A 12,613-nucleotide genomic window follows, 5' to 3' on the forward strand; every position below is an offset into this window, starting at 1 on the left:
GTCTGTGCATACAATGGAATTTTATTCAGCCTTAGAAAGGAAAGGAATTCTGACTCATGCTACAACATGGATGAATCTTGAGAACATGATGCTAACTGAAATGACAAATCGGTCACAAAAGGACAAATACTACATGATCTCACACATGTGGGATACTTAGGGAAGTCACATTCATGGAGGCAGAAAGTAGAAGAGTGGTTGCCAGGGGCTGGGATGAGAGGGGAATGGGAGTGAGAATGGGTCCTGTAACCCATTCATTCCTGAGGCTGCAATTTTTTAAATTTTTGCAATCAGACCTTGGCGATGATCTTGAGCAGTAGGATATATGTAACTCCCACATGCTTAGCGTTCCACTAATGGAATACTAGGCATAAATGGGTTTGATGGGGGCAGTATTTCAGATTTGCAAGAAGCAAAAGCTCTGGGGACTGGTTGCACAGCCATCTGAATGCACTTACTACTGAACAGTACACTTAACAGTGGTTAAGAAGGTAAGTGTGATGTTCTGTGTATTTTGCCACAATTAAAAGAATAAAAAAGTAAGTTTTGGCTGGGCAAGGTGGCTCATGCCTGTAATCCCAGCACTCGGAGGCCGAGGCGGGTGGATCACCTGAAGTCATGAGTTCGAGACCAGCCTGGCCAACATGGTGAAACCCCGTCTCTACTAAACATACAAAAATTAGCCAGGCGTGGTGGTGCCCGCCTGTAATCCCAGACACTCAGGAGGCTGAGACAGGAGAATCTTGAACCCGGGAGGTAGAGGGTGGAGGTTGCAGTGAGCCAAGATTGTGCCATTGCATTCCAGCCTTGGCAACAAGAGTGAAACTGTCTCAAAAAGAAAAAAAGTAAGTTTTGATTGTTATGTAGTAGGTGAAAAACACCTTTTCAGAAGTGACGTCTGTCCCCCTGTGCAGGCGAGCCACCTCTGTGAGGACTGCTTGTTTGGGGACAAGCTGCAGAATGTTTTCCATGACCCAGGACTCACTGTCTGGATGGGATGAGATACCCGGAGGAGCAGGCACCGGGGAGAGGGGAGGAGATCCCTGGCCTCCCTCTGGGAAGATGGTAACTACCACAGCCCTGCCCAGGGAGGAGGCATTGCACACAGAAGGGTGGCAAGTTATCAGTGACAAGAGAAGGAAAAGAAATACAATTTCTAGGAAATTTGCCTTTTGGGGCTGACCTTTAAGAAAAACTGAGGGAGAAATCTCCAAAGTCAACATGAGCGCGAAGCCACTAGATGTCACCACAGCCTGCACTCTGGTCATTGAGTCCCCAGATGGAGGAGAGAGCACATCAGCGTCCCTGGACAGACATGGAAAAGCTGGCTAAGACATGCACATGGACCCAAGGCACTGCAGAATTCCATTTTTCCTACAGTTAATATTTATGGCACTTTTAAAAATGCAGTAGCTACGGTTTAAGACTGATCCGTTGACTGATCTGTGACACTTGAAACTGTCCCTCTTAATGTGGATACTATCCACGTTACTGGGCTAAGCATCCATGCAAGACTTGAGGACCTTCTGCAGATGCAGCCTGTCCCCTGCACCCTGTTCTATCAGATCCCACCTCGCAAGGTGCAGGCTGCATTCTCTCAGGACAGCCTGGTCTGCTATATCCCCTAGGAACCATCTCGCCTTGGCTCCTGTCAGAAGCTGCCCTTTCCCTTCAGGCTGGTGTAGAGTGGTTGAGGCATGCAGAGATCCAGGTTTTGTCCTAAGAAACAGAAGACAGAGTGCCTTCCACAAAGTGCCTTTTCCTGCCCAGGGCCGCATTATCTCCGCATCATTCCCTGGGGCCGTCTGCACTCAGCTCCGCAATGTTTCTCTCAGCCTACCTCTATGAATTGCACACATATGCATTCCTGAGTGAATATGCATGCAGCAGTTCCCAGTTCTAAAACCTTCTAAAGGAAACTCTTTTCCCTTAAGATAAATATTAACCTGTGCTCACCTTCTTAAGTTTTGTGATGTACAATAACTAAAAATACTCCATAAACAAGCTTGCATCACTGTTGTTGCTGGGTCCTCAGTGGGAACAGAACTGGCCCACTTCCCTGCTGCAGTACAGGGCGATGGTCTTCCTGGGCCAGCAATACCTGAACGCCGGCTGCATGCAAGCAGGATGGGAGAGCATGGGGTCCCACAGTCCACATCTCTTGTACCACTGTGGGCCAAGCGTCTGCCCCTCTGGGATCCCAGGAGCCCGTGACGTGATTAAAGTGCTCGGTTATTTCATCCTAGGGGTTCAATTCAAGGGTCCAAATGCCAGACTGACTAAACTTAAATCCGGGCTCTGCCCTATGTCAGGTACATCACCATGGGCAAGTAATTGAACCTCTCTCACCAGATTGCTGACCTGTACAGCAGGAATAATAGACCCACTACTCGTAGTGACAAGCATGTATAAGAGTTGCTGGTGTGTATTGCAATTGCTCAATGGCTGTTAGTGTAGGTCATTATTTAGATCACAGCTAATAACGAGAAGAGTTGCCTCAATGTGTCACTTGCTGAACCTACATTTCCTTATGAAGACAGTCCTGTCAATGAGAATATCTGCCATCTTAAAGTTCCATGTTGGTAACTCTGCCACTCTCCTTTGGCAGGTGCTTTTTCATTTTCTCAGCCCTTTTAAATCTAAAATTCTGTTTCCCAATTCTTCATACCTATTTTGAGCCATACAATAACTCTATGAAATAAAGTTTTCTTCTTATAGATGAGCAGATTCAATGTAACGACACCAAAAAGTGTTTTCTCCAACATCCCCACTGCCCTTCCACCTGAAATGATCCGACAGAACTAAACTGTGCTCCTGGTTTTTTACCTGGCACATCAGCCCCTTTGCAAGTTGACCCCAACTCGCTTTCCAACCTGACCCTCTGGTCTGGTCCCCTCTTCCTCATCTCCATACCTTTGACCATGGCCTTGGAATATCCTTTCCCTTCTCCCCAAAAGGCCAAATCCCACTAGGCTGCAAGTCCCAGCTGAAATCTCATCTGTTCTGCAAAGCTTCCTTGGCCAGGGCAATGCTGGCTTCAGGGAAGCCATGTGCCATACCGGCTACCTAGCTTGTATGTCTCTTTCCAGATCCTATTTGGAAACTCGTAGGTAACTAATCATGTCATGGGGTTTCCCTGTCACTCTCTGAATGGGGCGCTTAGTTTGTGTTTCTTTCGAAGTCTGAGTCAAGTTAATAAATTCACGTCACTGCTTCCTCCTGGACTCGCTTCTTAAGAAAGTTCACAATAAGGAGGAAGTGAGGATATACTTTATGGTAAGAGGAAGGTAACTCAATATTGCCAGGTTTGATTTTTTTAAGAGATCTTGGCCAACATGGTATTCTCTGAGTCTCAGCAGGAGGGAAGATTTTAGCCACATGATTCCCTAAAGCTTAGAGGTAGACTGGAAAATGCCACCAAAAGGCCTAGAAGTGAGATTGTCATTGATTAGAACCAGGTGCCTGAGCCTACGCTTCCTCCCGCACTCTGAATCTTTACCTGTGAAGACCTAGTGCCAAGTGACCCTTTTCTTTTCTTCTATCTGTTCTGTCTGTCTATCTATCATATATCTGTTTAGAGACAGGGGTCTTGCTATATTGCCCAGGCTGGTCTCAAACTCTTGACCTTAAGTGATCCTCCTGCCTCAGCCTCCCAAAGTGCTGGGATTACAGGCGTGAGCCACCATACCCGGCTCAAGTGACTCTTTCCAAATAGAAAAGCTCCAAAACCGATTTTTAGCTTCAGTTATTAGCACCATGCCAGTAGCTTAATTTTGCTATTTCCTTAATACTCCACTGTGAACAGCAAACATGAGTGTAACCGAGATAGCACTTAGATGCTGAGAGGCAACAGGGTAAGAAATATGGACACCTTGACGGGCTTGCTGAAGAACTTTAAGATGGAAATATCCGGTTTTAAATTCCCCTAGAGAGAAATTGAAAACAAAAAGAAAGAAAAAAAGAGTCTTTTATACTTCCCAGAAAAAATACCAAGGCTAATCTTGTGCTCACAGAGATGTCATACACTGCAGTAAAATGTTGATAAACATGTAAGATTAGGCGCACATACTTCCTTTCTGGTTTTGTATTTTTCCATTTCAGAAACATTCCTAACATGGGCTGTGCCTGTTGCTTGGCTCTAAATGTGTCATTTTTAAGACTTTAGCTGAGCTTTAGTGGCAAGTGGCCTGGAGGGAGCCCTGGACCCCTCAGCTAATGGACGGTCTGGGTGGCAGGGTCACCCAGACTGAAACGGCTGGCTCTCATCCTCCCTCCTTCCCACCCCGTTCCACCAGGGCTGGGATCAGCCATTCTTCAGATCCATACGATTTCACTTCAGAAATGAATTCTCATGTCATTCGTGTTCAGCATTATGAAAATATATTCTATGCTTGAGATCATCAGGTTTCCAACTGTGCGTTCTTTCAAATCCTTACAAATAAAGATGCGGAAAAATGGACAACAGCAGAAACGACAGCTCTGTGTTGGCACGTCAGAGGTGCTCCCCAGACGTTAACTCACTCAATTACCCCGACAGTCCCATGAGCTAGGAACCCCAGATTATAGACATGGAAATGGAGGCTAATAGGTGGCAGGACTTGTCCCCTTCATGCAGCTCGTCAAAGGTGGAGCCAGGGAGATTTGGCTCCGGGGTCCAGCCTCGGTGCATGCGACGTCACTGTTGAGCTCTGTGCACCTCTGCTGCTATGTCTTGTGGCTGAACTTTTGGTTTCACACACTGACAGGTCCTTCTCATGGAATCCATCCAAACAGCTTCGCTCCTGATCCTAGGACCCTGCTTGATTAAATGACCTTCACAAACAGCTTTTTCTCTTGTAGGAGGAAATCCAAATAAATACACATTTTCATTGCTCGTTACTAACTCTGTGGACAAATTCTACATGGAAGAAGATCCAAAAAGGTAATTTTCTCATTGAGAACCTAAAAACCACCCCAACACATAAAAAAGCACCAGGTTGGCAGGCTGGACCCTGAGCATGTGACTGGAGTAGCTGCTCTTCCCAGAAAAGAGTCCAGAAAGACCAGCGGGGGAGTCTTGTGTCACACCAAGGACAGAAGGATGGGTTTTTCAAACCTGACCTTACACTTTTCACTAGGCTTGGTCAGAAACTGTCCAAAATATACCAGAGGCATCTAGATTTAACCCACATGTGTGAAAACCTTCGTCTCCTATTTCAGAGACAGGTTGCTTTCTGCCAAAATACCACTGAACTTTTCTGTCCATTACCAAACGTTAACTGAGACTTTTACAGCATGATGGGTAAACCTCTGCCAATTTGATCATCACGTCAATGTTTCCTATTTAATTAACTACAAACACTGGAAAGAGAATTTGTGAAACAATTTGAGCCTCAATTCTGCAATTATGACCATCTAAAGGGGCCCATGAGAAGAGTAGGGGCCTTTGACTGAAGGTCACTCGATAGAGGCCAGGTGGTCATCACCTCTTACTCACAAGGACTGACTACGTCTGGCCCGAGAGTCGCATAGACAGGGTCCTGTCCAAGGTTGCAGGTGGCAGGTGGCATCGCATGCTAGGTGAGGACCCTCTGGGTCTGGGCTCAAATTGTACCTCGGATTCTTCCTAATCCCGTTAACCCTGGGCAAGATCCTCATCCTCTCTAGGCCTCAGCGGCTACTCCATAAAATGGAATGAAAAAGGTTCTTACCTATAGGATGTTAGGAGGAATTTAGATCACACAGTTTAGGCATTTACAAGTGCCCGGAACAAGTCATCAGTCGACACACGGTGGTTTCAATGACTACCACTAAAAGCTAAACCCAGAATGCTAGTTTCTGATCTGCAGATCTTTTGTTCTTGTTTATTATTATTTTTTTCTCTTCGTAGCACCCTCTACGCACATGGGTGGGTGTGGTAGCCCATCCGATCTCACGGCATTGCTTGCAGACCCATGGAATATTCAAAATCTGGGTTAGGTGTGTCACCCAGGACTTAAAATCACTAATTTGTTAAATGCACAGTATTAGCAGCCATCTCTGGAACTCCAGCCTATTTTTTATTTTTACTTTTTTAAGATGGAGTCTCGCCCTGCCACCCAGGCTGGAGTGCAGTGGCGCGATCTCGGCTTAAGGCAACCTCCGCCTCCCAGGTTCAAAATATTCTCCTGCCTCAGCCTCCCAAGTAGCTGGGATTACAGGTGCACACCAACACACCCAGCTTACTTTTGTATTTTTAGTAGAGACGGGGTTTTGCCATGTTGGCCAAGCTGGTCTCCAGCTCCTGGCCTCAAGTGATCCACCTGCCTCGGCCTCCCAAAGTGCTGGAATTACAGGCATGGGCCACTGTGCTCAGCCCTATTTTTTCTTTAGTTTGTTGAATTTTTGAAGCCCAGAACATAGGTAGATCCCCCAAAAACTCTGTAATCAGTCTACAAAAATATTTTGTTAATATTAACAGGTATCCAAGAAAACATTCAGGAAGGGTGTAATGTCAGAGGATCATAACATTGTATTAGCACTGCCTATTCTCCACTATTATACTAGCCATACAAATCAATAATCTTTACTCTTTGAGATCACAGCATTTTCCTAGAGTAACTTAATAGAAAAAAAGGTTACAATTCAGTGGCTACATAGAGAGGGTGTTCAAACTACAGAACAGGCTCTGAAGTCTTGCCTGTCTCATTTAAGTAGGTCAGGACTCTCAAAATTAGCCTAATTCCTATAGGCATGCCAACATTTAAAATTTACACACATGAACACGTCCTTTAGAGAGAAGTAGCTGAGGCCCATGGTGGCTGTGCTATTTTAAGAGAAGAGATTGGCCACCAGACCTAAGAGCGCAGTTCCTCTATCAGGTATCTCCCCGCCTGCCAGGACTGTGGGCTTTACTTCCAGAAAAAAACAGGAACATTTCTTTTCTATCATTGCTTCCACTACAAACCCAACTACTTGCTCATTTTTGAAAGTCAAGAAAATCACGCCTAAAGCATCAAAAGCCCCAAATGCCAAGGTCTCACTTCAACTCAATGTCTCCTTTTTGTTCCAAAATGTAGAAAATCATACAGTGTAACCCCACGTATCTCAAAACATTAATCCGAGTTGAAAAGTTCAGCACAATTCACTCCTGGCTTGACAGCAGCCTTGATGATTTTGGCTCCATTTGGGAGACTCTTGTTTATTTGCTCATAAAACATGCGTGGAAGGATGACTGGTTTTAAGGATCTTTCCACTAACTCACTGGAGAAACGGCAAGTGATTTTTGTTTTATTTCAGCCACTGGTCAGGGATGATTAGCCCCAGATATCCAAAATCTGTCCTTGAAAGTGAGAGTTACCCTTTGCCAGATGATATCTGAACCACTCACCTACTTAAGTATTTCTTTTCCAGGTGAAGTGTTATAATTGTATTTTTCTCAGGCCATCTAGTTCTTCCTCAAACTGGACATTTTTATTGATGTTTCCAAAATGAAAAGCAACAAAGAGAGAGGGTGAAGTGTCTGAAAGGTGTGTGGAAGGGACATGTCACAAAAAGAATATGGAAGCAGTCAGCAGAAAGGTGGCAGTCTGGAGCTTACCCTGTCTGCTGCTAGAAGAGTGTGAGGGCTTGTATCTACATATAACCATCCTATGAAGCAGACCCCTGGTTCTCCCCAGTTTTGTTTGTTTGTTTTTTGAGACAGAGTCTTACTCTGTCTCCCAGGCTGGAGTGCAGTGGCATGATTCTCGGCTCATTGCAACCTCCACCTCCCAGGTTCAAGTGATTCTCATGCCTCAGCCTCCCAAGTAGCTGGGATTACAGATATGCACCATCACACTCAGCTAAATTTTTGCATTTTCAGTAGAGACAGGGTTTCGCCATGTTGGCCAGGCTGGTCTCCAACTCCAGCCTCAAGTGATTCACCTGCCTTGGCCTCCCAAAGTGCTGGGATCATAGGCGTCGAACCTATGTGCTTGGCCTGGTTCTCCCCGTTTTATAGATGTGGAGATGTGCACGGAAGGGTCAAGTAACTGACCCAAGGCCATACAGCAAGTGAGACACGGAGCCCGGGCTGGAACTGGGCAGTGTGGTGGCTGAACTCTCATGCTTGGCCTGTTAAATACTGGTACAAGGGACCAGTGGTCTCTGCTGAACCACACTGTGCCATCCCAGGAGAGCCGTGAACGCGTTTCCCCATTCAAAGGAAACAATACAAATCCTGTCCTTCTCTCATTAGAGGAAAAGAGCCCACAATCTTCCAAGGACTGTGCTTTTATGTGCCCATTTATCCAGGAACCGACTCTGGTTCTCTCATGTACACATTCATTCATCAAATATTGACTGAGCACAGCACCTGCTCCGCGTTACTCACCATGGAGCAAACAGACAAGAGGAAGAGAGCACCGCCCTTAAGAAAGTTACACTGTTGGTAGGCAGCTGGGTGGTTAGATAAAGGCACCAGTAACTAGAATACAGCAAATGTACTCAGAGACACTAAGCACAAAAGTCCTGGCAAGGCCCTCACCCAGTGCTTGTGGGCAGAGATCACATTAGCTAGAGGGAAGAAGCTTCTGGAAGGCTACATGCAGGGTCTGCACCTCTCGGAGGGGGCTCAAGAGACAGACTTCAGTGGTGGATCAGGGCTTCAGCACAAATCACAGAGAAGCCCGTGTTTCTTGGGGGAGTGCTGGGGACCCACAGAGTCCCGCGGCAGGTACCTTGCAGTCACAGCCGATGGGCTTCCCACACTCCTCGCAGGTGTTGGCGAAGAGGGTCTCGAAGCACGCCACGCAGTAGGGGCTCTCCTCCCGCAGGATGTACTTCTTGCCAAAGAGAGATTCGTTGCAATGGTGGCAGTCAAAGCGCTCGGTCATTTTGACACCTGGCTTTTCAGCAACCTATCAAAAAGAAGAGAAAATCCAGGTCTCATTGAGCACTCTCTGAAAGGGATGCACGCAAAGACATTAACTGTCCCACTGTCTGTCATCTTTAGCTGAAAGGTGGTTAATTCCTCTGGATGAATAATTAAAACTCACCCTTTAATAGGTCATAATTTCCGGCCGGGCGCGGTGGCTCAAGCCTGTAATCCCAGCACTTTGGGAGGCCGAGATGCGCGGATCACGAGGTCAGGAGATCGAGACCATCCTGGCTAACACGGTGAAACCCCGTCTCTACTAAAAAATACAAAAAACTAGCCGGGCGAGGTGGCGGGCGCCTGTAGTCCCAGCTACTCAGGAGGCTGAGGCAGGAGAATGGCGGGAACCCGGGAGGCGGAGCTTGCAGTGAGCTGAGATCCAGCCACTGCACTCCAGCCTGGGCGACAGAGTGAGACTCCGTCTCAACAAAAAAAAAAAAAGAAAAAAAAAAAATAGGTGATAATTTTCGATGATAACACCTTTTTTGTTTTGTTTTTTTCATTAGCTAAGGCAGTTTTCTGTTTGAATGCATTCACTTCGTTTTTGTTTGTTTGTTTGTTTGTTTGTTGTGAGACAGAGTCTTGTTCTTTTGCTCAGGCTGGAGTGCAGTGGTACAATCTCAGCTCACTGCAACCTCTGCCTCCCAGGTTCAAGCGATTCTCCTGCCTCAGCCTCCCGAGTAGCTGAGATTACAGGTGCCTGCCACCACGCCCAGCTAATTTTTATATTTTTAGTAGAGACAGGCTTTTACCATGTTGGCCAGGCTGGTCTCAAACTCCTGACCTCAGGTGATCTGCCCGCCTTGCCTAGCAAAGTGCTGAGATTACAGGCGTGAGCCACCACACCTGGTCACATTCCACTTCTTGAAAAGCACGAATTATTTTTTACTGTGTCAGAAAATCTATCTCAGTTTTAAATACAGGTAAAGGCTGGCACCAGAGCCCCCATCCTGTCCGGCTGTGACCCAGCCTTGCATCTTCCCCTTCTCCCTGCCCCCAAAATAGAAAGGCAGGCATAGAAATAATACGTCCATTTCTATAAAAAGATTTTCCATGAGCTCCTCTTTATGATTCATGATTTGAATAGGAAGAAATCACAGTGGCAAAAGGGAGGGAGATCTGACCTGGGAAACCTGAGATTAGATGCAGTGAGGCCACTATTACCCTTGACCTCGGTGCTGCATTGGGAGTGCAAGCTGACCTTGCACAAGAGAAACTGCCAGAGTCCCTGAGGATGAATCACTGCTCCCTATGGGAAAGATCATCCTGCAGCTGCCCAGGTATCCTGAAAGCAGGATAAAGGGAAAGATTCACTTCCCAAAACAACGATATGGAATAGTCAGAAACGCAGTGGCTGCAGTCAATGGCTCTCTGGGCAACACTTCAAGCCCTTTCAACAGGAACAAGACACTGGTGAGGCTGCGGAGAAAAGGGAACATTTATACACTGTGCGTGGGAGTGTAAATCAGTTCAACCATTGTGGAAAGTGGTATGGTGATTCCTCCAAGAGCTAAAAACAGAACTACCTTTTGACCCAGCAATCCCATTACTGGGTATACACCCAGAGAAATACAAATCATTCTACCATAAAGACACATGTACAGGAATGTTCATTGCATCACTTTTCACAATACCGATGACATGGAATCGACCTAAATGCCCAGCAATGACAGATTGGATAAAGAAAATGTGGTACATATACATCATGAAATACTATGCAGCCATAAAAAAGAATGAGCTCATGTCCTTGGTGGGAACATGGATATAGCTGGAGGCCATTATCCTTAGCAAACGAATGCACGAACAGAAAGCCAAATACTGCATGTTCTCACTTGTAAGTGGGGGCTAAATGAGGGAACACATGAACACAAAGAGGTGAACAACAGACACTGGGGTCTACCTGAGCGGGGAGGGAGGGTGGGAGGAGAGAGAGGAGCAGAAAAGGTAACACTTGGGTGCTAGGATTAATACCTGGGTGATGAAATAATATGTACAACAAACTGCTGTGACAACAGCGTACCTATAAAACAAACCTGCACATGTACCCCGAACCTAAAATAAAAGTTAAAAAAAAGGCGTCTCCACGCCCAGCACCCTGCACTTTTCCTAGGATGAATAAAACGGTGTGCATAAGCAGCAAGGGACGGGCCCTTCCCTTATGACCATCCCTATAAAATCATGTCAGAATGATCCTGGAGAGAAAAAGCCTGCCACAGGAATAGCTGGTGTGGAGAAACGTCCATAGGGCATTAAAAACAGACAGTTTTCTTCAGGAATAAATGGCAATATTCCATTTCCTAAAAGTGGAAAGTTTTCTCTGTTGTTAAATAGGTACACTGGGCCGGGTGCAGTCACTCACGCCTGCATTCCCAGCACTTTGGGAGGCCGAGACTGGTGGATCACCTGAGGTCGGGAGCTCGAGACCAGTCTGGCCAACATGGTGAAACCCTGTCTCTACTAAAAACACGAAAAAAACAAAACAAAAACCAAATGACTCGGGCGTGGTGGTGCATGCCTGTAATCCCAGCTACTCACGAGGCTAAGGCAGGACAATCGTTTGAACCCAGGAAGTGGAGGTTGCAGTGAGCCGATAATGGCACCTCTGCACTCCAGCCTGGGCGACAGAGTGAGACTCCGTCTCAAAAAAAAAAAAAAAAAAAAAAAATAGGTAGACTGGTTGGCTATGTCACTGTGAGCAAGGGTCCACAGGCTCTATGAAAACTTGGTTCAATTTGCAGTCTTCAAACGATAGGAGAGTGAAATCCCAGAATCAGACCTTCTGATGCAAATAAAATATTGCCGCCTGGTTTATGATTACAGGAAATTTGATAGAGTTTATTAATTTTGTACTATTGCATATACACGGTCCTGACAACTGTAAGCAAGGAAAAGATCATGTTTCAAGCATCTATTCTTGGATATTTCTGTGTTTACAGAATAATTCTCTTCCAAGAGCAATAAATACACAGCTGGACACATGTGGCAAGATCCGTCCTTCTAAATCACTCTTCCTGGAGTTAAAGAAAACATTGCCTGGACATTCTTGTGATAACATCACAAGATGAGGCTCTTGAGCACTTGAATTATTATTCTGAAACCCAACGTATAAATAGCCTTTGTACCGCGGCCATCTCGGGTTGGAGCAGCCATGCTGGCACAAGATTCAATGCTTTCCTGTAATTGTTCAGTTATTGGCCTTGAAAGTGGCTGTCATTTATTTCATCACAATTGAGAGCTGTTTTTCCAACATATATATTTTTCTGATAAAGGGTGCGATTTAGCTGTGGGACAAGAGGCTCATGGCCCATTCTGTGCCCACAAACATAAGAAGAATAATTTGGGAATTTGAAATAAGAACCATGAAAGGACAGAGAACTATAAATTGTGGAATTGTAAAAGCTGGAAACAAATCCCCAGATTATCTATGACAACTTCCTCATTCTATGGATGGAAAAACTGAAGCCCAGACATACTTACGAAAAAGAGGGCCCACTGAGCTTTCTCAGATAGCCATCTGACTGGAGAAAATGAACTCCCAATCTAACTTGAAAGGCCGTCTCTGTGGGTCAGGACAAGCACCAGCCCTGCTAGGGAAGGGAGACAGTCTACACCCCCTGTCAATCTCTGCAGAGCTCCAATTCTGTTGGCAGCTGGTGAAAGGGGTGCATCTGTTTTCCTCTGAGGTAATAATCATGATCATGATGCTCATATACCTGATGTGTGTTTTTCACCTCCTCC

At 45.8% G+C, this 12,613-nt stretch overlaps 1 protein-coding gene across 3 annotated transcripts in view; it reads right to left on the minus strand.

The window, feature by feature from the left end:
- The window catches only part of FHL2 (four and a half LIM domains 2), a 79,245-nt gene that overhangs the window by 17,256 nt on the left and 49,376 nt on the right, over positions 1 to 12,613 (minus strand). For 2 of the 3 annotated variants that reach the window (XM_011956626.1, XM_011956625.1), the window contains exon 2: positions 8,679 to 8,858. In XM_011956626.1, coding sequence (XP_011812016.1) covers positions 8,679 to 8,834 — 156 coding nt within the window. In that variant the 5' untranslated portion in view covers positions 8,835 to 8,858. Of the gene's footprint in view, positions 1 to 8,678; positions 8,859 to 9,175; positions 9,298 to 12,613 lie in introns of all 3 variants that reach the window. The other variant, XM_011956627.1, reaches the window with a different exon arrangement.

This window comes from Colobus angolensis, unplaced genomic scaffold, assembly GCF_000951035.1.
Source record: "Colobus angolensis palliatus isolate OR3802 unplaced genomic scaffold, Cang.pa_1.0 Scaffold42, whole genome shotgun sequence".
NCBI classification, from domain to species: domain Eukaryota; kingdom Metazoa; phylum Chordata; class Mammalia; order Primates; family Cercopithecidae; genus Colobus; species Colobus angolensis.